Source organism: Aotus nancymaae, unplaced genomic scaffold (genome assembly GCF_030222135.1).
Source record: "Aotus nancymaae isolate 86718 unplaced genomic scaffold, 86718_ANA_hifiasm-v0.15.2.pri h1tg000033l, whole genome shotgun sequence".
Classification (NCBI taxonomy): Eukaryota; Metazoa; Chordata; class Mammalia; order Primates; family Aotidae; genus Aotus; species Aotus nancymaae.
Window position 1 is genome coordinate 24,699,539 of NW_026988447.1, and position 27,046 is coordinate 24,726,584.

The following is a 27,046-nucleotide window of genomic DNA, read 5'->3' on the forward strand; positions in this document are numbered from 1 at the left end:
AAAAGGTCTAGTCACCATCCCCCACCACAGCTTACCATTGGCTTCTCAATTTCCTATGACCAATGACTATCTTTTCATCATCAGAAACTTTAGGTGCTGGAAAAAGCAGGTCAGAGCTCATCATTCCTGCTCCAGTTAAGCTGCCTGATGATGATTAGAAGGTCATCATTTTTTAACTGTTTCCAATGAGGTTTTATTTTGCATTTCTATTTACATATTTTCTTTTTACAATACATTTAGGGGTTGCAAGGGTGGTTTTGATACATGGATATGTTGCATAATGATGAACTCTGAACTTTTAATGTAACAATCCCCTGAATAGTATACATTGCACCAATTAAGCAATTTATCATCCTTCACCAGCATCCCCCCAACCCCTGTCTCCCTCCTACCCTTCTGAGTCTCCAGTGTCTGTTATTCCACACTCTCTGTCCATGTGTACACATTATTTAGCTCCCACTTATAAGTGAGAACATGTGGTATTTGACTTTCTGTTTCTGAGTTATTTCACTTAAGATAATGGCCTCCAGTTCCATCCATGTTGCTACAAAAGGTATTGTCAGTTCGTTCTAGGTGTGAACTGTACTGAAGATATCATTCTAAAGCGGAGATAGGAAGTTACTTGCCTCTTGGCAATGTATTACCCTTTGTAGCATACTCTAGCTCAGGAATTTCTAACCTAAATCATTAAATGACATTCGCTGTTGTCAGTTGTTCTGGAGTAAAGCATAGCTATTTCATAGTAAAACTGTGGCTAAGAGAGATTGTTCCTAATAGTGCTTCAGTAAGATGAAGAATTGAGCCAGGGAAAAAAGAATACTATTTAATTCATGAAAGATAGGGAAACATAGAAAACAGTGAAAAATACGACTAGAAAGATTTTTAAGAAGGCAGAAGAGAAGGATGACATGAAACAGAAAGAAATAAAAGATGTAGAATAAGACAGAAGAGGTAATAGGCAAGTTTATATTGCTTAAATACATTTAGTACCAATATAAACAGATTGCTTTTTTTTAATGCTGTGCTGCAATGGAGGATGGTCAGTTTGCATTCAGTCTATAGGTTTGTGGTTGATCCGCTAAGCTCCCTGATCAATGTACTTAAGCTTATTAGAAATGGCCTCTGTAATCCCAGCACGTTGGGAGGCCAACACAGGTGGATCACCTGAGGTCAGGAGTTTGAGACCAGCCTGGCCAACATGGTGAAACCCCATCTCTACTAAAAATACAAAACTTAGCCGGGCGGGTGGCAGGTGCCTGTAATTCCTGCTACTTGGGAGGCTGAGGCAGGAGAATCGCTTGAACCCAGGAGGCAGAGATTGCCTTGAGCCGAAATCCTGCCATTGCACTCCAGCCTGGGTGACAAGAGCAAGACTCTGTCTTAAAAGAAAAAAGAAAAAGAAAAATGGATATAAAAATTATGTAATTAAGAATTATTTTTCATAACATCATCTTGGGCTGATTAGTTTATTGCACTATAGGACAGCTTTACCATCTTGCATAGAAAATAAAGTTTTAAAATTAACAGATTATCAAATGAAAGTTTGATTGAACCTGACTGAAGTGTTACTGGGCATATGTTACATTATATATATTTTAAAAAGACCAAATTAGCTTGTAGAGACATGCCAAATATTACTTCTTTCTGATGTTCAGACATGTAAATTGAAAAGTAAACAAACACATTTCTTTAGAGCTTAATATAAAAACTGATTGATAAAAACAAATTTAAGGCATCATAATAAACATGGTCTAATCCTCATCTATTTGTTGATGACCAGAGCAGAACACCTGAATTTTATTGTACTTTTTAATCTTCTCGATATTTCTCTGATACAGTTTCTCTCAGGGAAAGGGTTTAAAAGTTTAAATCCTAAACTTAGAAATGGTGTATAGCAGGGATTATTTTTCTCTTATCTAGAATCAAATTGAAGATTTTCCAGGACTCACACAATAAATAAGAGAGATGGTCTCTAAGGGTTCTTGGGTTTGCTTGTTTGTTGGGCAAACTGCCAACTAACACTAAATTTTTGACTATTGACACTTGCCTCTAGTATCAGTGAAAATGAATTGCTTCTGTGACTAAGTGAGATATAGCTTTTAAAGGACTTTAAGGATAGGCCTGTGATTTTAACATTGAAGGAAGTTAGAGTTCTATTACTATTACCAGGAGTTAATTACTTTGCTTAAATATCCCAGTCTATCTGGTAGTGATAATAACATTACTGAGGTGACTTCAAATTATGGGTTTATAAGCCTGATTTAAAGAAAAGGATCTCTTATGCTTTAGTAGAAAGCTAAATAGTTTTCAAGCTGTTCTTTCTTTCATGTTGTTTCTCCTTTCTCTGTACTTCCGATAGTCCTTGAAACAAGTAGTATTTGAGTGATGTTATCTTTAAATTAAGCTCATTTGAAAAAAATATATTGAGACAAAAATACATATAATATATGAAGGATACAGGGAGAGGAAATGTTAAATATTACTGGTTTTATATTTGCTATAAAATTGTGTCATTTTCTCAGAGATTGTCTTTGTAACGTCTAAATTCTTTGAGTCCAAAAATGCTAGTCATGGATAGGAAATGACGCAGCACAATTTTCTTTCAGTTTCAGGGCTAAGTGAAGAAAAAAATGAAAATGGATTTTTTGGAGAATATTTTTCTTTTTTTAGACTTTATAGGTCCATTCCTCAATTACAGCTTCATGAACTTTCTACCTAATGCCTTCCCTATAGAGAGGTGGAGGCAGAAAGGAAGTCTAATTATTTTCCAAGTGACAAAGAGGGCCTCCTTCTGGAGCTGATTTTAAGGATAGGATGCTGGGCAACTATGAAGCGAGAAGACAGCCTGGAAGTAGAGAGCAAGCAACATTTTGTAACATTTATAACATTACCTGAATACCCATTCTAGGAAAGAGTTTCCCCTTCTATTTTTGAGTCAAACATGTTAATAATCAACATATAAAGCTGACACATAAGGTTCTAGTACAGACTGTCGATGGCCATGTACATTACCTATAATGTCAGCTGGGACTGGAAAACTAAGTCACATCACTCCTAGGAATTGTGTCTAAGTTCTGCCATTAGACGCATGACTTCAGAAAGCCGATCTTTTTTTGTACTTCAGTTATGTCATCTCTAAAACAAAAAAAAATTTGAGTTAGAGGAACTTTCAATTCCTAGTGTGAGTTGCCTGATGATTTTCTCCATCTTGGAAGAGATGGGTGGAAGGAAGTAATTTTTGCTTTACTTAGAAGGAGTGATTAGTGAATTATATAAGGAAAAGTTTTTGGTCTTTATCGGGTAACTCCTATGTTCCTGGAAGATAGCCCTTCCAGAATCAGGTTTAAAGAATAAGTTTTTAGAAACAGAGGCACTGATGGAGTTCTGAGGGCTTCTCACAGCCTCATCTGTAATTGGGACTTCTAAGAGCAGACTGTATTTCATAAGCCTGATTTGAAATTTTTTAACAATAGTATGTTCAAAATACTTGAACTAATGCCTGGTACATAGCCCCCAATAAATATTGGTCATCATTCCTATCCTCATTATCAACCTGAGTATCTTATAACACTGATTTCTGGATGGCCTCTACATTCTTTGAAAATAAATATACAACTCCATGCTGTTTGATGCCCACCTGTCTTTGGTCGTACACTCCACGTCCCCCACCTATGGCCAGCCTGGTTCAGTGGGTAATCAGTGCTAGTCTCATTGGAAAGTGGCATTAGAGGAAAAACTTGAAGGAAAATGTAACCATGTAGACATCAGTTGGGAAGCAGTGATGGTGGTGGTGGTAGTGTTCAAACAAAACAAATTGCTAGTGCAAAGGCTCTAAAGAAGGAGTTTTATTGGTATATTAGAGGAACAGTAAAAAGTCCAATGAGACAAGAGTTAAATGAGCAGTGTATGAAGGAGAGCTAAAGACATAAGGCTGGCTGGGCACAGTGGCTCACACCTGTAATCCCAGCACTTTGGGAGGCTGAGGCATGTGGATCACGAGGTCAGGAGTTCAAGACCAGCCTGACCAAGATGGTGGAACCCCATCTCTACTAAAACTACAAAAATTAGCCGAGTGCAGTGGCAGGCACCTGTAATCCCAGCTACTAGGGGGGTGAGGAAGGAGAATCACGTGAACCTGGGCAACAGAGGTTGCAGTGAGCCAAAATCACACCACTGCACTCCAGCCTGGGTGACAGAGTGAGACACTGTCTCAAGAAAAAAAAAAAAAAAAGAAGGCCAAGGTGGTGACGAGTTCCAGTTGGTATAGAAATGAAAGGCACTGTGCCCACTTTGTCCTTTACTCTGAGTAAAGCTGGGAGCCACAGTAGAGTTTTGAGCAGAAGGGTAACCTGACTTACGCTGTGTTGGGAACAGAAGACTGAAGGAAGGCAAGAGTGAAATCAGGGGACCAGGTAGGAGGACTCTGTCTTAATTCAAGGGAGGAGTGATGGTGGTTTGCAGGGAGGTGGTAAGACATGGTCACATTCTGGATACATTTTGAATAAATGACAGGTAGAACATTGTGACAGTTTGAATGTGAGATTTTAGAGAAAGAGAGGAAAAAAACTGAATTCAATAGTTTTGGTCTAGATTTGGGGAACAATGAAGTTGTCACTTAATAGGGGAAGCTGTGGTAAGACATGTTTTAAGAGAAAGATTGGGTCATCATGGAATACTAGGAAGCCATGAAAAGGAATGAGATCATGTCCTTTGCAGGGATGTGGATGGTGCTGGATGCCATTATCCTTAGCAACTAATGCAGGAACAGGAAACCAAATACTGTATGTTCTCACTTATAAATGGGAACTAAATGATGAAAACACATGGACACAGCAGGGGGAAACAATACACACTGGGGCCTGTAGGAGGGTGGGGGGTGGGAGGAGGGAGAGGATCAGGAAGAATAGCTTGTAGATGCTAGGATTAATACCTAGATGATGGGAAGGATGATCTGTGTAGCAAAACACCATGGCACACATTTACCTATGTAACAAACCTTCACATCCTGCACATGTACTCCGAACTTAAAAGTTGGAAATTTAAAAATAGAGAAAGATTGAAAGTTCAGTTTTGTTTTGTTTTGTTTTGATTTTATTGTACTTTAGGTTCTGGGGTATATGTGCAGATTATGCAGGATTGTTACATAGGTACATACATGGCAATGTGGTTTGCTGCCTCCATCCCCCCATCACCTACAGCTGGCATTTCTCCCCATGTTATCCCTCCCTGACCTCCCCACTCCCCAACCCCGGTTGTCCCTCCCTTGCCTCGCCCCCTCAACAGACCCCAGTGTGTGATGCTCCCCTCCCTGTGTCCATGTGTTCTCATTGTTCATCACCAGCCTATTAATGAGAACATGCAGTGTTTGATTTTCTGTTCTTGTGTCTGTTTGCTGAGAATTATGCTTTCCAGATTCATCCATGTCCCTACAAAGGACACAAACTCATCATTTTTTATGGCTGCATAGTATTCTATGGTGTATATGTGCCACATTTGCCCTGTCCAGTCTATCGTTGATGGGCATTTGGGTTGGTTCCAGGTCTTTGCTATTGTAAACAGTGCTGCTATGTGCATATGTCTTTATAATAAAATGATTTATAACCCTTTGGGTATATACCCAGTAATGGGATTGCTGGGTCAAATGGTATTTCTGGTTCTAGATCCTTGAGGAATCACCACACTGTCTTCCACAATGTTTGAACTACTTTACAGTCCCACCAACAGTGTAAAAGCATTCCTATTTCTCCGCATCCTCTCTAGCATCTGTTGTCTCCAGATTTTTTAATGATTGCCATTTTAACTGGCATGAGGTGCTATCTCAATGTGGTTTTGATTTGCATTTCTCTAATAATTAGTGATGATGAGCATTTTTTCATGTTTCTTGGCCTCATATATGTCTTTTTTTGAAAAGTGTCTGTTCATATCCTTTGCCCACTATTGAATGGGTTTGTTTGTTTTTTTCTTGTAAATCTGTTTCAGTTCTTTGTAGTTTCTGGATATCAGCCCTTTGATAGATGGGTAGATTGCAAAAATTTTTTCCCATTCTGTTGGTTGCTGATTCACTCTAATGATTGTTTCTTTTGCTGTGCAGAAGCTCTGGAGTTTAATTAGATCCCATATGTCTATTTTGGCTTTTGTTGCCAATGCTTTTGGTGTGTTAGTCATGAAGGCCTTGCCTATGCCTATGTCCTGAGTGGTTTTGCCTAGGTTTTCTTCTAAGGTTTTTATGGTGTTAGGTCTTATGTTTAAGTCTTTAATCCATCTGGAGTTAATTTTAGTGTAAGGTGTCAGGAAAGGGTCCAGTTTCTGCTTTTTTTACATTGCTAGCCGGTTTTCCCAACACCATTTATTAAACAGGGACTCCTTTCCCCCTTGCTTGTTTTTGTCAAGTTTGTCAAAGATCAGATGGTTGTAGATGTGTGGCATTGCCTCCAGGGGCTCTGTTCTGTTCCATTGGTCTATATCTCTGTTTTGGTATCAGTACCATGCTGTTTTGATTACTGTAGCCTTGTAGTATAGTTTGAAATCAGGTAGTGTGATGCCTCCGGCCTTGTTCTTTTTGCTTAGGATTGTCTTTGCTATGCAGACTCTCTTTTGGTTCCATATGAAGTTTAAGGTGGTTTTTTTCCAGTTCTGTGAAGAAGATCATCGGTAGCTTGATGGGGATAGTGTCGAATCCTTGGGCAGTATGGCCATTTTCACAATACTGATTCTTCCTAACCATGAGCATGGAATGTTTCTCCATCTGTTTGTGTCCTCTCTTATTTCCTTGAGCAGTTGTTTGTAGTTTTCTTTGAAGAGGTCCTTTACATTCTTTGTTAGTTGTATTCCTAGGTATTTTATTATCTTTGTAGCAATTGTGAATGGGAGTTTGCTCATGATTTGGCTCTCTGTTAGTCTGTATTGGTGTATAGAAATGCCTGTGATTTCTGCACATTGATTTTGTATCCTGAGACTTTGCTGAAGTTGCTTATCGGTTCAAGGAGATTTTGGGCTGAGATGATAGGGTCTTCTAAATATACAATCATGTGATCTGCAAATAGAGACAATTTGACCTCCTCTTTTCTTAATTGAATACCCTTAATATTTTTTCTTGCATGATTGCTCTGACAGAACTTCCAATACTACATTGAATGGGAGTGGTGAGAGAGGGCATCCTTGTCTAGTGCCGGATTTCTAGGAGGGAATGCTTCCAGTTTTTGCCCATTCGGTATGATATTGGCTGTAGGTTTGTCATAAATAGCTTTTATTGTTTTGAGATATGTTCCTTCAATACCTACTTTAGGGAGAGTTTTTAGCATAAAGGGCTGTTGAATTTTGTGGAAGGCCTTCTCTGCATCTATTGAGATAATCATGTGGTTTTTGTCTTTGATTCTGTTTATGTGGTGTATTACTTTTATAGACTTGCATATGTTGAACTAGCCTTACATCCCCAGGATGAAGCCTACTTGATGTGTAAGTTTTTTGATGTGTTGTTGTAATCAATTTGCCAGTAGCTTATTGAAGATTTTTGCATTGATGTTCATCATGGATATTGGCCTGAAGCTTTTGTTTTTTCTTGAGTCTCTGCCAGTTTTTGGTATCAGGATGATGTTGGTCCTGAAAATTCAGTTTTAAACTTTATTGCATTTAGATGAGTTGTTTGTAAGAATGAATTAATGAACTAATATAGAAAATAATGAAGCAACCTTGGAATGCCTAGAAAAGAATTTTAAATTACAGTCAAGGAAAGCTGATTTCTGAACTAGTAAATAGAGAAAAACCATCACCACCTTTTAAAAATTCACTGCTAAAAGTATATTTTAGAAAGTCTCTGTCTAATGTTCTCCGTGAAGTGCCGTAACACATCAATTTATTAAACAATACCAGAATGGAGAGGAGAAAGTATAATAAAGATAATAACATAGTAGTTTAAATAAAAAAACATGTTGAAAGTAAGAAATAGTAATTTAATACTGCAGAAAACTGAATCAGTGAGGCAGAAGATAAACCCAAGCAATTCCAGAGTTCAAATAGTATACGTGAATTCTTCACTGATTCTGCTGCTTATGATGCCAAGGATGCCAATCATTTAATAAGAAGTTACTGAATGCTTGCACTTATTGTCTTGTTTAAGCTTCAAAATATCTCATACATAAGGCGGATACTGTATTATTATTCCCATTTTACAGATGAGAAAATTAAGTTTAGAGGTGTTGAGTAAATTACTCAATACTATATTGCTGGTATGTTTCAGAGAAAATGAAAAAAAAAAAAAACAATAGAAAGGCTGAGAGAAGAAAATATCTAAAGCAAGGCCAATTTGGAGAACTTTAACGAGAGTCTTATTTTAGGGAAGATAGGCCAGATTCAGTAATTAAAGTCATTTTAAGATAAAAATTTCTAGAGATTTACAAGTACAACTCAAGTGTGTTTTCTATATTTAAAGCAAAAGTAATATTGACTAATATTACATCATATTCTGGCCATTTTTAAGGTTTGAAGTTTTAAGAGGGTTATTAATGAATTTTTGTGTTCTCTCCAAATCCATATGTTGAGGCCCTACCCTCTAATGTAATAGTATTTAAAGATGGGACCTTTGGGAGGCAATTAAGTTTGGATGAGTTGATGAGAGTGAGGCCCTCATGGTGAGATTAGTGCTCTTCTAAGAAAGGATACCTGAGAGCTTGCTCTCTCCCTCCCATGTGAGACCACAGCTGGAAGACAGCCATTGGCAAGCCAGGAAGAAAGCCCTCGCCAGAACCCAACTCTGCTGATCTCAGCCTTGCAGCCTCTAACAACTATGAAAACATCAACGTCTGTTTTTTAAGTTCCCGAGTTTTGTATGGTATTTTGTTATGGCAATCCAAGTAGACTAAGAATTATTCTATTCTAATAGAGTTTGTTGAATAGACTTTTAAGGCCCTGTTCTTATTAAATCAACTGTGTGTTCTTGTTGTTATCTCCAATAATTATAATTTTAAAATCATCACGATTGCCACAAGTCTGTGGCAAGCCCCAGGCTAAGGGTTTCTGTTGCACAGGATGGGGTTTTTAATGGTTGTCAAGAATAACACCTACTTCAAGAGATACCAAGTGAGATTTAGGAGAAGGCAAATTGCGATGCTCGGAAATGCTTAGTAAGCTAGGAAGAAAATAACACTACGTGCCCAAACACAGGGTGACAGTTTGTGTAACCAACAGAGAACTCATGTGTCTGATTGTTATGCCTGTAGAAAAGGAGATGTAATAGTCTGAACAGCTGATGCTTATGAACTCTCAAAGTATGGTGTGAAAGTATTTTGTATTTAGATGCAGCTGCTAATGGAACGATCACTTAAAGTGTTTGGGACTCTGATGGGTGCCATGGATGGAAGCTTGTCTGTTCCTCAAGGTACCGAATGATTTCCTGGTTATAATTCAGAAAGTAGGGAACATGATGCCAGAAACTTCAGAAGCACATCATAGATCACAACAGATCCTTCGTAGATTATATACCTAATGGAAGAAGATGCATATAGAAAACATTTTTCTCAATGCATAAAGAACGATGTAACCCTAGACATAGAAGAGATGTATAGGAAGGCTCACACTGCTATACCCATCTATGAGAAGAAGCCTAAGAAAGAAATTAAAGAGAAGATCCATCCATCTGAAAGTGTCTCCTGCTCAGAAGAAATACCAGGTAGCTTAATAGAAGGCAAGTGTCCTCATAGCTCAGTAGTGGGCTGTTGAGACACAAACTAAACCATCACAATTTTCTTTGAAGACTTTTAGATAAAGACAATAAACTAATTGATCAAGCAGCAAAGACAAGATCAAAAGGATAAAAAAGTGACCACCACTTTATATTTTGGTTTTCAGAAATAAATTTTTAAAAATTAGATGCAGCTTTCTGATTTCTTCTGTTCTTAGATAAATCCTGGCACTGCTGATGACTTATAAGGTGGCCTTAAGCCTTTCCTGTAACCTCTCTGGGCCTGTTTCTACAAAATGCATTGAATGATACTAAAGGTTATTCTCTTCCCTAAGAAGTCTGATTTCAGTCAATTCCGATACAAAGAGTTCTGAGAAGTTTATCTCCGAATAAGAAAAGAAAAACAGCAACATCCAGGGTTATTTAAAAGAAGTGAACATTTTATTTGAAATATAAATTTCATATCAATTCCCAAAAATTTGTTAAAAAATATATAGAATCTCTCTGGAATTGAACATTTTAATCCTATCACTTTTAGTTTTTACTGTCTTTCTACAATTAGAACCTCTCTCTGCCAAATACCAAAACCTATTCTTTTTCTTATATGGATTCTTTTATTTAGAGATGACAAAGACCATTTAATTGTTAATAGATAAATTTTCTTACTAATAGATAAATTTTCTTATAATCAGAAATCTTGAAATAATGTTTTAAAGGTGAGCTATTCATAGAAAAAAGTAGATGGCTTTCTCATGTACTTTATGTTGAAAAAATGGATTCAGGAGGTTTGATTTATTCCCACCAATTTTTAGAATCCATTTAACATGCATTAAAGCAGAATACTGTTTCCGTGTAGCTGAATATTTTGAACTTTGCTTTAATTACTTTTCTTCCTTTTAACAAAAAAAGTCCTGTAGGAATCTTTATTGTTCTGTATAGACTGCTTAAACCATGAATCAGTCCCATTTTGACCTCTAAAATAATTACCAGATGATTTAGTAATGCAGAGTTAAGATTACAGAGCAGGACAAGTTAAAATCAGAAAATGGGAACCTTTAGATCTTTATATTATTTTAAAATTAATGCTGCCCTGTCTGCCCTTGCATATTTTGCCTAGCTAAACTGAGTTTCTTTATTGTAGTTATAATTGTTACTCATTCTCAGGTGATTTTTCACTATGCAGAATCCCTGAATTCCCAGGTCATCTTTTATCTGCATAGCGGATCATCTTTCTCCCTCTCTGTCTACACCCAACTCTGACTCTAGCAGCCTCTGCTCTCCATCTGACTCTGATACGTGAGGTCCATTCTCAGCCCCATGACCTCTCCTCAATCATTCCCCTTTATTTACCTGGAAACTGGCTCTTTTCCCTGCAGCTCTGCCAAATGGCTGCCCTTCATACCTGGTATAGGATAGACATCCTCTGAAAACACTTCCTGATTGAGCCTCATGGCCTCAGACATGGTATGAGGCCATGAGCCTCAATCCTTACATCACCTAGAGACATCACCACCCCTCATTTCATGAGAATTTTTACTTGGGCCACACTCTGTCTCAGTTCAGCACTACTCCTCCCAGACTTACTGTGATTCTGTAGCCGCAGGGGTGCCTTTTCAGTTCAATGGGCTCTCCGGCTTTTCTCTGCCCTATTTCAGTATCATTCTCATTGTCATCCCCTAGATCTCATTAATCTCATTGCTCTGGGGTCTCAATTTTAAGCATCCTGTGTTCTGACTTCCATCGCCTCTCTTTCCAGTACACTCCCTCCAGTTGCTCTTTGACTGTCCCTAGTCATTGATGCAAAGTCCTGCTCTGCCCTACGCAGCCCCTCACCCTTCCACTTTTCTTACACAGGTGCCATGACCCATCACTGAGAAATCACAAAACGGTCCCCTCGAATATACTCTCAACTTCCGTGCCCTGCTTTCCTGTTGCTATACTCCATGAGCAAAATATAAATTGATTAACTGATTAATTCATTAATTTAAAAACTACAACAACAAAAATTGTGGCTAAACCCAGCGTTTCACGTACCTATTCCACACTTGTATTTCTGTAGCTGAACGGGCTGGGGAAACTTGAATTCCGTGCTTACAGATTTCATTTGGTACACAATCCCTAACTGCACAGGTGACCTCACTAACACTGCACCCACTATGTTCCTCTGATTCACTCACTCTCCCACTTTCCAGGACCACTGTTTTACACTTCTGCATTCCTAAAGCCTCTAAAACATCTCTCCTTTTCCTCTTTCTCAGCTGATTCATCTGCTTTCTGTTTCACTGCGAAGAGGAATCTGACCATTTCCCACTCTACATTTACCAACCTATCAGCTGATTTATCTGGTTTTTGTTTCACTGAGAAGAGAAATTTGACAACTTCTCATGCCATGTTTACCAGCCTACCTCCACCTACTCCACCTTTTCTCCTGTTATTACAGATAAACTCCCTCTTTGTGTCTAAAGTCAACTCCTCCTCTGTCTATTGTTTTAGATTCTATCTCTTCTCGCTTATTCAGGAACATTATTCCAGCATGTATGTCGTTTTTCTTTTGCGTCATAGTTATTCTCTCTGCTAGATCATGTGTATCAGCATAAAAAACACCATCATATCTCCTGTATATCTTTCTAACTTATGTCCCGTTTCTCTGGTCCTCCTTATAGCAGAGCCAGAATAAGAACTCTCTCCTTTGCCTTCCTCCTCTGATTGTCTTTTGAATCTATTCTCATCGGGTTTTCATTCCTATTACTTTAGCACCTAAGCAGCATTGGTCATGATCATCAATGGCTCCGTGTTGCTAAATCCAAAGGATAATTGTCAGTGTTCTTCTTTCTTGGCATATCTGCCCGGTGGATCAGTTGCTCACTCCTCAAAACCCTATTATTCTCCTGTTATCTGGGACACCAGACTTCATTTTCTTGTGGTCATTTCTTCTCTATTTCTTTCGCTGGTTGCTCCTCATCACTATCACCTCTAAATGTTAATAGTGTCCTATACCTCGGTTTAGGATGAAAAGTCTCCCCTTCACTCTTCATTCCCTTTCTTCCGTTTAGTCTTAAAGCTTTTGATATCATCTATATTCTGATGATTCCTATATGCTCATGCATCACATAATGATATTTTGGTCAATGACAGACTGCATATACAACCAGTGGTGATTCCATTAAGATTATGACACCATATATTCGCTCTTCCTTTTCTATGTTTAGATATATAAGTACTAACCATTGTGCTATAATTGCCTGTAGTATTCAGTAGAGTAATGTGCTGCACAGGTTTGTGGCCTAGGAGCTACAGGCTATACCATACAGCCTAGGTGAGTAGGCCGATATAGCATCTAGGTTTATGTAAGTACACTCTATGATGTTCACACAAGGACAAAATTGCCCAATGGCATATTTCTTAGAATATACCATTAGTGTCTCAAATTTAAAATCTTCTAAACTGAACTCCTCATTCCTGCCTGCTGCCCATCGTTCCCCCAAATTCTGTTTGTCCTCACCGTCTCCCCATGTAGGAAATTGCAATTCTACTCTTCCTATTGTTCAGGGAAAAATCTCTGTAGTCTCTGATTCCTCTCTCTCATATTCTCCATACCAGTCAGTCACAGTATCTTATTAGCTTCATCTTGAAAATAAAACTAAAATCAGATGCATCTCACCTTCATCCTAATTTCTCCTAACTCATCTTCATGATCCTCTCTGCCCCCTACAGTTTATTTTCTATACTGCAGCCCAAGTTCTGTCTAAAATTTGTCAGTTCAAAATCTTCTGTTGATTATTTGAACTCACTCAAAGTAAAAGGTAAAGTTCTTACAGTATTTTCTATAGAGCTTTAGATTATCTCACTCCCCATTCCTGTGGTAAGAAGAGTGCTAAGATATTCCCCAAGATTCTCAGCTCCTGGTGTAGCTGCTCTACATAACACCCTCCCCTTGAGTGCAGGTGGGACCTGTGAATATACGCTGCCTGTAATTATACACAGGTGGCTGGGATAACCATGCGTATGACACTGTCTTAGCAGACTGGAGGTGGAAATTCTCCTGCTGGCCTTGAGGAAGCAAACCATCATGTTGTGAACTGCCAGTGGAGAGGGCCTTATGGCAAGAAGGGCCTTGGGACTGCGTGTTTTCTTAACTGATAACTATCAATAACGGGAACCTCAGTCTTAAAGCCACAAGCAAATAAGGTCTACCAACAACCTGAAATTATTAGAAGGTGGACTTTTCTAAGAATGCAGGCCAACCTATATCTCGGTTTCAACCTTGTTAGGTCCTGAGTGGAGGACTCTAACTGGACTTTTGATGTACAAAAATTGTGAGCTAATAAGTCCAGTCAGAGTTTAGGTCAGTGGGTTTATGGAAACTTGTTATGCAGCCGTCGAAAACTAATACGCACTCATCTGATTTGGTCTATTAGTCCTTTCTTCCCCACCTGTCTAGCTTTAGCCATATTGGTATCTTTGCTGTTTCTCTGATAGGGTAACCATGATTCAGTTCAAGGCTTTTGAGTCATCTGCTTCTTTCTGGAAGGATCTTGCTCCAGGAAAGATGTATGGCTCACTTCCCGACTGCTTTAGGTGTTTATTCAAATGTGATCTTATTAAAAAGCCTTTCCCAACCACAGGAAACAAAGTAGTAGCCCCAACCCAGCACTCATTCACCTTTTACCCTGCTTAATTTTTCGCCATAGCACTTTTCATAGTTTGACATAATACATTTGTTTACCACTAGAATATAAGTTCCATGTGGTCAGAGATTTTTGTTTTGTTCTCTATTATATTGTTGTGCACGGATTAGTGCTTAATAGTAGTAGTAAGTGCTTAATAAATGTTTGTAAATTAATTAGTATTTTCTGTAATTTTGACCTTAATTTTACATCTCTATGGCTTTTTATGTATTTTAGAAATGATTTCATCATGTGTTGTCAGATTAAATGAGAATTTAAAAAATTTAAAAATCACAGGATTTTATAACTGAGTAATGGAAACATGTCAAATCAAAATGCAATTAGGCATAAAAATATGGGGATTAAGAACTGCTCCGTTTCAGAATACACGCAACATTGTGTAATTTAAAGCGCAGTGAATTTCTGGCTCCACAGGTTTGAAGTACATTACACTCTAAAATTACATTCAATACTATATAACTTTGACCTTTTAATACTAGCTTTTATTTTAGAGATCTCTTTGCATTCTTTCATACTATTAAAAGACGTAAAACACAAACGCATAAAAACTCTGATAAAATAGATATGTAATTCAAAATTTGAATATTAAATATTGTCACATCACTAGCATTTAATACTGATTGCTTTATAATTTAATACTCCAGTTCTCTATACCTGTTACCTAGGGAATGTTTTCAGAGTATCTAAAAGCATTTTGATTGGTTTTGTGATATTTACAAGCCATGTAAAAAGTTTTTGTTGAAGAAGCAAAAAAAAAAAAAAAAAAAAACAAAGCAAAACAAATGCTTAGCTTTCCATCAAGACTATTTTCATCTGGCCTTATAACCTCATAAGTGTATATATTTTTTGCTTCTGAAAATTTCCACATGAAGTCAGATTTCCCCAGTCATCTATCTATAGCTATAGCTTCCTATAACTTCTTTCTTTTCTTTCTTTCTTTTTCTTTCTTTCTTTCTTTCTCTCTCCTCTCTTTCTTTCTCTTTCTCTCTCTCTTTCTCTTTCTTTCTTTCTTTCTTTCTCTTTCTTTCTTTCTTTCTCTCTCTCTTCTCTTTCTCTCTTTCTTTCTCTCTCTCTCTTTCTCTTTCTTTCTTTCTTTCTTTCTTTAGTCTTTCTGTCTTTCTTTCTTCTTTCCTTTGAGATGGAGTTTTGTTCTTGTTGCCCAGGCTGGAGTGCAATGGTGCGATCTCAGGATCTTGGCTTACTCCAACCTCTGCCTCCTGGGTTCAAGCTATTGTCCTGCCTCAGCCTCCTGAGTAGCAGAGATTACAGGCATGCACCACCACGCCCAGATAATTTTTTGTATTTTTAGTGGAGATTGGGTTTCTCCATGTTGATCAGGCCAGTCTCAAACTCCTGACCTCAGGTGATGTGCCCGCCTTGGCCTCCCAAAGTGCTGGGATGACAGGCATGAGCCACCACGCCTGACCAACATATATCTTCCTTGCCACTATCATCTTCCTCTCCCAAATCTGTGCTTAATAGGTGTAGCACTCTTTGCCTCTTTCTCTTACTCAAAATTAAAATTTCAAAGAAATATGATGAAATAAATGAACCTAACAAGAAGTCTCAGCAACAGTTTATTTTCTGTAGGTCTAAATGTGATAATTTTAGATGACAGGTGACCAGCTGATTTATGAGTCACTAGCTTGGTAAATATATTGCACCTTCTGATGAGCATCTAGTCTCTGATGAAATGCTTCCCAATGTTTAGGTGGAATTTCTTCCTTTCCTATATGAAGTTTCCAACATCTTTAGATATTCTGAATTTATAGTACATGAGATAAAATCCATACTTTGATCCAACATCCCAAGTAAATATCAGAAATTAGATTCACTTGACATGGAAGAGGATAACATTTTAATAATATGGTTTCTGTGTTCCCAGAGTAAATGGCTGTGTGTTTTGTGGGGTTTTTTTGGCTATTAATTTATTATCAGAGAAAACGGCTGTGTCCTTTCTCATTTATCCCATTTTATAAATTAACATAGAGTAAAATTGACTTTTTATTATTGTACAGTTCTATGAATTTTAACAAATGAATAAACACAGTCTATCCACAGTCTAGATACAGAAGCTTTCTATTACCACAAAGAAACCCCTTCCTACTTCCCCTTTGATTCATAACTCAACCCACACCAACCCCTGGCAACCACTGATCTGTTCTCCATCACAATAGCTATTCCTTTTTGAGAATGAAATTAAATAAATTGAATCACATAGTATATAACCTTTTGGGATGACTTCATTCAGTCCAATGTCTTTGAAATTCATCCACATTGTTGATGTATCAACAGTTCCTTTTTATTGCTGAGTAACATTGCATGTGGTAGATACACCAAAGTTTGTTTAACCATTCACATTAAAGGATATTTTGATCGTTTCCAGTTTTTGGCAATTATGAATGAAGGTGCTGAATTTCTCATGTGGAGGTTTTTATGTGGCCCTAAGCTTTCATTTCTCGAGGGTAAATATCTAGGATTGGGATTTCTGGGTCATATGGTAAGCGTGTGTTTAACTTTATAAGAAACTGCTGAGCTCTTTCCTTCCAGGAATGTATGAGAGTTTCGGTCAAACTTCATCCTTGCCAACCATTATAAGGGTGTTAAAATGGCATCTCATACTAGTTTTAATTTTAATTAAAACTTAATGTGATAGTGTTGAACATCTTTTTATGTGCTATTTGCCATCCATATATCCTTTTTTGAAACATATATGTTCAAGTGTTTAGCACATTGATTAATTGAATTGGTTGTTAGAGTTTTAAGAACCCTTTATGTACTTCAGATACAAGTTCTTTGTCAGATATGTGATTTGCAAATGTTTTCTCCTAGTCAGTAGCTTGTCTTTTTATTATTGTAACAATGTTTTTCACAGAGCAAAAATTGTCAGTTTTGACAGACTTTATTTTATTGGTGTTTTTCTTTTATAGATCATGACTTTGGTGTTACACTGAAGAACTCTAAGAACCTAAGCCCAGTTCACAGAATTTTTTCCCTGGGTTACCTTTAAAGTGTTACATTTTTGTGTTTTACATTTAGGTATATGAACTACTTTAAGTTAAATGCTTTGTTTAATTTGTAAAGTTTAAGCAGAGTTTTTTTTTTTTTTTTTCCAAATGGATGTTTAATTCTTCCAATACCATTTGTTGAAAAGACTATTTTTAATTCATCTCATTGCCTGTAACTTTGTCAAAAATCAGTTGGCTCTATTTCCTCTTGATTCTATTTTTCAATGTGTCTGTCCTATTTCAAAACCACAGTTTAATGACTATAGATTTACAATATATCTAAAAGGCAGTCAGTGCCATTCCTTCATTTTTTTTTTCACCAATACTGTTTTGGATGTTCTATTTTCTTTGTCTTTCCTTGTTACTTTTCAAATCAACTTGTTGATGTCTGCAAAAAAATCTTGCTGGAATTTTGATTGGTATTCCATTAAATCTGTAGATCCATTTGAGGAGAATTGACAGCTTTTAAAGTTGCTTCTTGCAATCCATGATCATAGTATATGTTTATGTGTCTATTTAGACCTTCTTTGAATTTTTTTATTAGCATTTATAGTTTTTAGCATAGAGCTCTTGTACATATTTTGTTACAGTCACTCCTAAACATTTTTTTTGTTTTGGATCTAAGGAATTTTTAAAATTTCAGTTTCCAGTTGTTTATTGGTAGATATTTGTTCATTGGCCTTGTGTCCTGTGAAAGCTTGTGGTTTCAATTTTACTTGTTTTCAAAACTTTGGTAATGTTATTCAGACCTGTTCCTCATATTTCTCATCCAGTGACAGCTGAGACCTTTGTGGTGTTCTGGTTCATAGATTATTTCTCAAACTCTCTTACATACTTTTTAGTATTAGACCCTGGCATGCACAACTTTGGGCAAGCACAGAGTTCATGAACAATATTAAGAAGTCACTTTCTGGAGCTTCTTCCTCTCCATGATCTCCTCCATACTTCCTGTTTCCTATGGCTTCCTTTTTTGATCCTCCAGCCAGTAAGCTTCATGATTTACAAGATTTCCTGTATAACTCCACTTTCTTTTGGGGGCCATGTGGCAAGACAATCGAGAAAAATAAAAAGGAGAATTCACCACACTCTATTGGGATCACAACTTCTCCAATCAGAGAGGAAACTTTTTGTCCCTCACAGTTTTAGGTCCCTGTGAGCCCTAAATACTGCCACTACTGCCACTGCAAGGCTACTTAAGGGCTGTGGCGTGAGAGAGTGGAGAAAGAAAAAGGGATCTCCCTTCATTTTTCTGAGTATTAGGAGACCACTCTTCTGCCCCTGAGTGAGAACAAAAGAAATTCTCCTGGAGCTCTTTCTGTCTATACCAATGCTCACATTTGGGTTTTGAGCTGTGTTGAATCTAGGTTGGGAGAAACCAGAGAAGAAGAAATGGTAAACTCACTGCTGGTTCGGTGATATTTAAGATTCTTATCTCCTTCCCAATATGCATGGTGCTATTTAATTTTGGTCCTCAAATAGGTGTTCCTTATGTTCTGTTTATGTTTTATAGCTGCATTAAGTGGACACAATGTCGTAGAGTGTGCATAATCCCTATTACTTGGAACTGGAACCCAATGGTCAGATCATAATGGCCACTTATTTATTTATCATTTTTGGTGTTTGTGGAGCAGGTGGTATTTGTTTACATGAATAAGTTTGTTAGTAGTGATTTCTGAGATTTTGGTGCACTCATCACCCAAGCACTCAAGAATGACCTATAAAGTGTAAGGCAATTTTGGAATCCTGACAAAGATTCCAAATCTTAATCCCATCACCCAAGCAGTGCACACTGTACCCAATGTATAATCTTTTACCTTCCACTCTCCTCCCACCCTTTCCCCCAAGTTCCTAAAGTCCATTGTATCATCCTTATGCCTTTGCATCTTCATAGCTTAGCTCCTACCTATGAGTGAGAACACACAATGTTTGATTTTCCATTCCTGAGTTACTTCACTTAGAATAATGGTCTCCAATTTCATCCAGCTTGCTGCAAATGCCACTATTTTGTTCCTTTTTGTGACTGAGTAGTATTCCATTGTGTGTGTGTGTGTGTGTGTGTGTGTATGTGTGCATATATATATAAAAAACATTTTCTCTATACACCCATTGATTGATGGGCATTTGGGCTGGTTCCATATTTTTATGATTGTGAATTGTGCTGCTATAAACATGCACTTGCAAGTCTCTTTTTCTTATAATGACTTCTTTCCCTCTGGGTAGATACCTGGTAGTGGGATTGCTGGATCAAATGGTAGATCTACTTTTAGTTCTTTGCACACTGTTTTCCATGGTGGTTGTACTAGTTTACATTCTCACCAACAGTGTGAAAATGTTCCGTTTTCACCACAACCGTGTCAACATCTATTATTTTTAAATTTTTTTAAATTAGGGCAATAAAACAAAGATAAATAGATGGGACTTAATTAAACTAAAAAGCTTCTGCACAGCCAAAAAAAAAAAAAAAAAAATAGCAGAATAAACAGACAACCCACAGAGTGGGAGAAAAATCTTTGCAAAGTATATGTCTAACAAAGGACTAATACCCAGAATCTACAAGGAACTCAAACAAGTCAGCAATGAAAAAAATAAAGAAAGAACAATTCCATCAAAAAGTGGGCTAAGGACATGAATAGACAATTATCTAAAGGAGATACACAGATGACTAACAAGCATGAAAAAATGCTCGGCATCACTAATTATCAGGGAAACGCAAATCAAAATCACAATGTGATACCACCTTACCTCTGGAAGAATGACCTATTAATTTTAATGCAAATTTGGAATCCTGACAAAGACATTTACAAGATGCCAACCTTGTTTCCTCACCTTGCTGATAAAATATTTCTTAATTCAAGGAGCTAGTTTATATTTTACATTTAGCATTAAAACAAGTTTCCAAATATATATTTGTAGTAGTATCATGAGGAAGGTAAAAATTGCTTTATCTTATTTGTATTTGTATAATTCCTCATATTTGGACAGTACTGTTTTTATCAGTAAAGAGTAATCTATAAGCCAGTTAGTCTGAAAAACTGATGGTCAACATTTCCACAACATGCTCTTGAAGCTTTGTGGCCCAGGAAACAATACTACTAATTTCCATATACTAAAGCATTTTTACATTAAAACCCAAGATCTTTTCTTTTTGATCACATGAATCTTGTGAGATAAGTAAGATGGTTTACAATCATTATATTTTATAGCTAGGAAATCTTTACAGAGACTGAGTTGCCTGCTTATAATTGCATAGCTGTTTAGTATATAGAGAGAGTCAGCACCATAACCAAGGGCTTTGTTTCTCAACAATCACTGTGCTTTCCACTAAACTATACTTTATTATTTAATGATATGTGGTAAGGTGGATCAGTGTGAGCCAAAAATACTGAATGTCTATAAACTTTGACAGATCTATGTAGCTTAGCCTTTTTGAGTAAGTATTGGGCAATGTCTAAGGACTTTTAACAGGAAAAAAATAAAATAGTAAAAGCAGAGCTTTAAGAAGAAAAGTTAACATGAATGAAATGGAAGAAACAGACATTGGAGGATGGGAAGTACATTCTTCAGGTATAACATAAAAGAAGTAATAAAACTAATTGGAATGTTGCTATTGGGAAGGGTCATGTGAATGAGACATTATGGAGGAAGAATTGGTAGGACTTAGCCACTGATAAGAGGGGAAAGGTAAGGCAGAGGTAGAGATGGAATATTCTTGGTTTTGGTTTTGAAAGAATGGCATGCTACTAATGTGAGTGAATTTGGGTTTGAGGGAATGAAAGTTTAGGTCTCAAGCTTGTAGAATGTGAAATCATGAGATCAGAATAAAGGGAATTTGGAGTTCTAGATCAGAAAATCAAGATCAAGTTGGGAATATAGGATTGGGGTAGGTCTTCAAAAAAGGATAGTTACAGCTCATGATGATGAATGAAATGTCTGAAGGTGAGGTTATACTGAGAAAAGAGCAGGAAACTAAGAAATAAACCCTAGAGTATAGGCTATTCATATTAAGCAAAACTGAGAAGTTTTACTTTACTATTAATTTGAAAGCATTATACAGCTTCTGACATTTGTGAATTTCTGCCAGATAGAGGTGTGTTTAGTTATATATACTTAAATATAAATATAACTTCTGTGAGCCCTAAATAAATCTGGCACTGATGTATAATTGTATTCATCAGAAAGATCATCAGGTGCAGTCACTCACTCAGTGATCTGTTTGTTTACTTATGGCCCTTGTTTATTTTTATGTTTGGGTGAGATTTTCATTTCTGGTTACATGTCTAGATGGTTTAAATGCAAGGCATGTCTCCTAGCTGAAGATTCCTGTGTGTAATACCAGGACTACTTTATATTCACAGAGACTGACAGTGCTAATGATGGTTTGTCCCTGGATGTTTACAGAGTCATTTGTTGGTTTGTATTTGTGGCATTTCCAAAATCGAGAAGTTATTTTCATTTTGCTGTTTCACATTTCTGGAGATGTTTTTCATTTTTCTTTTTTCTCTCTATTAACTATGGCAGAATAGGTGAGACAGAAGTTTAGAAAAAGTGTCATTAAATTGTCCTTTGTTAGAAGACTGTTTTACATTCCCTTTCCTTTAGTCTTCTAAAAATATTTATGTGTTCCAGCATGTGAGATTGAATATTTCATTAGGAAGTATTAGGGTAGTCATTTTAAAGGCAGATTTTAAAGAACCTTGATCACCAATATATTATGTATGCTGAAAACTTAGGTAAGAAGGGAGTGTAGATTTGTATTGCTGAAATTTTCCCCATCTATGTCTTCCACATCTTTTTGTTGTGGTTAAATATTTAAGTCTGTCTTCTGACGGAAAGAGAAACTTGACATTGTGATCAAAATACTGTAGCAGCCATGAACTGCTTATCTTTTACTTCTCTCTCCGCTTTCTGCATTAAACAGTGGTAATGACCTGGCAATACCCACTGTCTGAAATAACATAGTTTTTTTCCTTAAGTAGATTGAGATATTGATCACTGCAGCCCCATCTTGTTGCCACATGAATTGCTAGGAAAGGTAAGAAGATCAATTCTGTTTTTGGTTCAGTCCAATTTGTATCCTTGTAAACATACCAAGCTCCAATGTCATAATTGCTGTATACATCTGTATAATATATATATATATATGATATAAAATACGATATTGTAAGAAAAGCTAACCCTTTTTTAAAAAATGTGGCTATAAATGCTAAGTTACTCTCCCTATTTAGCATGCATTTGGTTTGTTTTGGCAGAAAGTGGAATGGGGAGCTGTGGAGTGACGAAGAGAGGCTAGAATTGACCTGAGATTCTTGTTGAGTCCATATTTATCTGTGATGGCCTATGATGGAATCGCAGGAGTGATTAGAGCCTGGGGTTTGAGTGCTAATAGTGTGAAAGAGTCTTTAGAAACCAACACTTTGTTTTGCAGTAATGGAAGCTGAAATCCAGAGAACTGAAGTGATATGCACTTAGTGGCTGAGTGGGAAATAGAACCTGGATTTCTTGATATCTAGCACAGAACTCTCTTTAATATATCTTCTATGCAGATGTGATGAATTTCCATAAGATAATATTTAGTAGAATTTTGGTGATGAATAATGATTAAGCTATTATTACTAGCCATTCCAACTTGATAAGTGATAAATTGAAAGCATAATTTACCATTTAAGAATTTTTTTTTTAATCTTTAAGTTATCTTTTGAAAAAATCTTTGGAAACATGAAATAGATATTTCATTTGTGACTCTTCTAATTGAAAAGAAATGTGGATATCTGTATTCTCTGTATGGTAAATTATAGCAGAATAAATAGGAAATGGCTCCTATATTTTACGTTCTATTTCAGTGACAGGGTGAACCATATTTTTGGATGTCTTGGGTTTAGTTCTTTAGTTTAAAACCTGGATTCACCATTCTGCTTTTTTCATAAAGTTCAATTGAGGAAGCATGCTTCAGGGCATGCAAAAAAGCTGCCAAAATGGTTTTGGGGAGAAATTCATGCTAGAATTCTATACTGTCACTAGATTAATCATGTTTCTTGCCTTGATTCTACTCAGGCACTAGTTGGAAGCCTATGGAAGACAAGGAAACATAGGAAACCCAAAAGGAAGGAAAATCATTGAAAAAGGAGCCACATACTTGAAAAAAGGGAATAGATAGAGCTGTAGTTCCAAAGTTAACTCCCATAGTTCATTGATTATTCATCTACTTTAGTATTTTAGAAGGATTCACTTGCATTGCAATTAGTAAATTTGTGTTCTCTGCACTACTAGAAATGTAAACATCATAACATCCTCTTATTACAAAGTCTTGACCGGACACAGTGGCTCATGCATGTAATCCCAGCACTTGGGGAGGCCGAGGTGGGTGGATCATGAGGCCAGGAGATTGAGACCATCCTGGCTAACACAGTGAAACCCTGTCTCTACTGAAAAAAAAAAAAATTTAGCTGGGCATTGTGGCGTGCGCCTGAAGTCCCAGCTACTCAGGAGGCTGAGGCAGGAGAATTGCTTGAACCCGGGAGGCGGAGATTGCAGTGAGCCAGGATTGTGCCACTGCACTCCAGCTTGGGTGAGAGAGCAAGACTCCATCTCAAAAACAAACCAAACCAAAAAAAAAAAAAAAGCAACAAAAAAACAAAGTCTTTGTATCCCCAGTGAGCATTTAATCACTGTTGAGATGCATATGCCATGAGATCCTATAGCCTTTTACTATAGTCTTGGATATTGGTTTCAGTAGAATTTCTTGAGAGAGTCAGATTAAATATAATTTAATACATTAATGACAGTAGCAATTCTGTTTTTGCTGCTACTGCTATTGTACCAATACTACTACTGGGATGATGGGGTGGAGTGGTAATTATCTTGGGTAAGACATTGTGTTTAGCACTTCATATTAATCAACTCCCATAATTTAATTCTTAAAACAAGGCTACTGTCATCTTCCTTTTACAAATGAGAAAATTAAAGATTCATGTGTGTAAATGACTTTCCCAAAGTCACACAGCTAACAGATAACTCAAACTCTTGAGTTCACACTTTCAACCATTATGACATACACAGTTTATTACACAACCTTTCTGTTTCAAACCATTAGGTGCATTATTTGGATTAGATCAATGAAAAAATTTAGACTGTCATATATAGGCCTTGTGTTCCTAGAAATGAAGCTAACTTAGTTTGCCCAAATAAAAAGTTTTAAACAAGTCTTTTGAGAAGAAAAATGTATGTTTATTTTTTTATAGATAAGCAATTTTGATGAAAATCTACAAACATCTATAAAATTAATTTTTAAGTAGTACTCATGAAGGTCCTTAATATATGCTTTATTTAACTACTAGGTACTGAAGAATTGTACAGAAACATGCCATACCATGACTTATGACAAGTTATTATGTCATATTTAAATGAGAATATGACACACTGAAAAAATGACATAATGAATTATTTAAAGCCATCCCAGAATTGGAGCTAATATAGTTTTCTAAAATATCACAGATCATACTGTCACCTGTCTATACATCTTCTTTGTGATGAATACTTGGTTTCTATATTAATTTCAAACAAGGAGTCAACATTATAATTTCCATTGATTTCAAAATCAAGAACCATTTTCTTTCATATTTTAGTAAAAAATCTATTTAACAATAAATCGCTTTTCTTTTTCTATTTGAATTATCTTTATTGCACTATGACATTAGCTGTGTACATGCCATCGAAATTTTCTCCTTTAATTTTCTTAAAAATATAATTCAAAGTTGTGTTTTAATTTGTACCTTATCTAGTAATAGAATCAGTTTTCCTTGTCACTTAATAATGATATTTTAATTAGCATTTTGGTAAACTACTCATAGAAATCCCCCTACTCCTTTCTGACACTTTTGATTAAAAAATAGCATCATTTAGAAGGAGTTAGTTAAAAGAAAGACATCATTAGTGTTCAGATAAAAGTTGAAAATAAATTTCATAAAAGACGTGACTAATAAAGAAAATGAGATGTCACATGAGTACTTGTTCAGTCCGTTGTGCTTAAATAGAAGTTAGAGCAACACATCCTATCTATGAGGTGGCTTGCTACCTATTTCCACAAAAGGCTCCAGGGAAAATATAATTATATGTCATAGTGTTTCCATGGTATAATGACACTATTTATTCTGTAGTTTTTTTTTTTTTTGCTCAGAAAAGGAAGCTAGAGAATCTTACAGTGTGGTTCTTAAACTTATCTTTGGCTTTCATTATTATTGCCAAACATAAAATTTTTATACTGCTAAAAGTAATGATGATGAAAATCTTATATTATTATCATTAAATGTAGAAGAGTTATTGATGACTCAGAGAAGCTAGAAACCTGAATTTGCCACTCTGTTACCTTGGAAGGGTCTTTCCATCTTTGTGAGTCTCAGTTTCTTTATCTGAAAAAGTAAAGAGTCATACTAAATGAGCTTTGGGTTATGTTCTGTTTACATGTTCCTATGTTTACTAGGAGAGAATCATTTGTATTAAATAGACTGTAAAGAAAAATGTTAGAGAAAAGGCACAAAGTCAGATTTTGTAGCCAATAGCCCAGTCACAGAGGAAGATAAGAATGTTTATACTCTCTTCTATTTTACTCCATAGTTTCTGTGATAGACACATACAGTATCTCATGCAGTTGGTATTGATGGGCTGTTTTAGATTTGATGGTTTCAAATAGGATATTGATCTATGACACAATGTTCTTTCCTTGAGGGTACCTCTGAGAACATTTAGGAGGTTTCATCTTCCTGAGGTACTTTTCAACAGTCCATGCTCTTACCTCACATATCCATAGATAATTTTCATTTCAAATTAAAAACAAAATTTACCCTATTAACATGTTTTGCTGTGTTTTATGCAGATTTTGTCTTATTACGTAAATAGCAATGGTAGTGGTTTTCAGAAACAGATGTGTTTTGGATATTTCTGGGGGAGACAGAAGCTTCTTACCATTCCATTTCATGTATTTTTGTTGCAGAACTTCAGATGGTGGCAAAGTGGTTGGCACCATAGAAGTCAGTGTCGTGAAGATGGGGGAGATTGAGGATGGGGATGCCGACCACATCACCACAGATGGACAGGGACAAAAGGTAGGATCTTCGTCTGCTCACTGTACAAATTAAATTAAAAATGATCAGCTTTGCCAGATGTCTGTCTCACCAACACCTCTGTGGGATTTGAAGTCTCATTATCAAAACCTAAATGAGAAAACAACTCTGAAATTGGAGTACAATATGTGTGTTTCAGCTTCTGAACCAGAGGACCTATTTGCTTAGAACTATGCAAAGCAATGCTCTGTTCAGAAGTAACTTCCTCTTCCCTGCCAGCTCCCTCGTTGACACTGCCTCTTTTCAGTTGGAACAAAAGTATTGATCATTGTCACATTTTACCATAATTAACCTATGTGAGATGCCAGAAGATTCTGGGAGGGCAATTGCCCAAAATAACTTGTTCTCTATTCCCAAAACCTTCTTTGGAAAGATATGCAATTTTGATTTGTATTTCAGCTTTACATGAAGGGGGGCAGATTTAACAAGAACTTTGTGCCTTATGAAATTGAGGAGAGAGAAGCAGGAAATAGTATTCATTGAAAGAACAGCTCTGGAGGAGGGACACCACCAACTGAAGGGGAAGCTGCTCCCTTGAAGCACAGAATAAAGGCCTGA

The 27,046-nt window shown here is 36.6% G+C and overlaps 1 protein-coding gene across 6 annotated transcripts in view; it reads left to right on the plus strand.

Annotated features, from left to right (window-relative positions):
• Positions 1–27,046, plus strand: part of INPP4B (inositol polyphosphate-4-phosphatase type II B) — an 851,576-nt gene that overhangs the window by 564,378 nt on the left and 260,152 nt on the right. For all 6 annotated transcript variants that reach the window (XM_064383845.1, XM_064383847.1, XM_021666733.2 and 3 more), the window contains one exon: positions 26,359–26,470. In XM_064383845.1, coding sequence (XP_064239915.1) covers positions 26,359–26,470 — 112 coding nt within the window. The remainder of the gene's footprint in view (positions 1–26,358; positions 26,471–27,046) is intronic.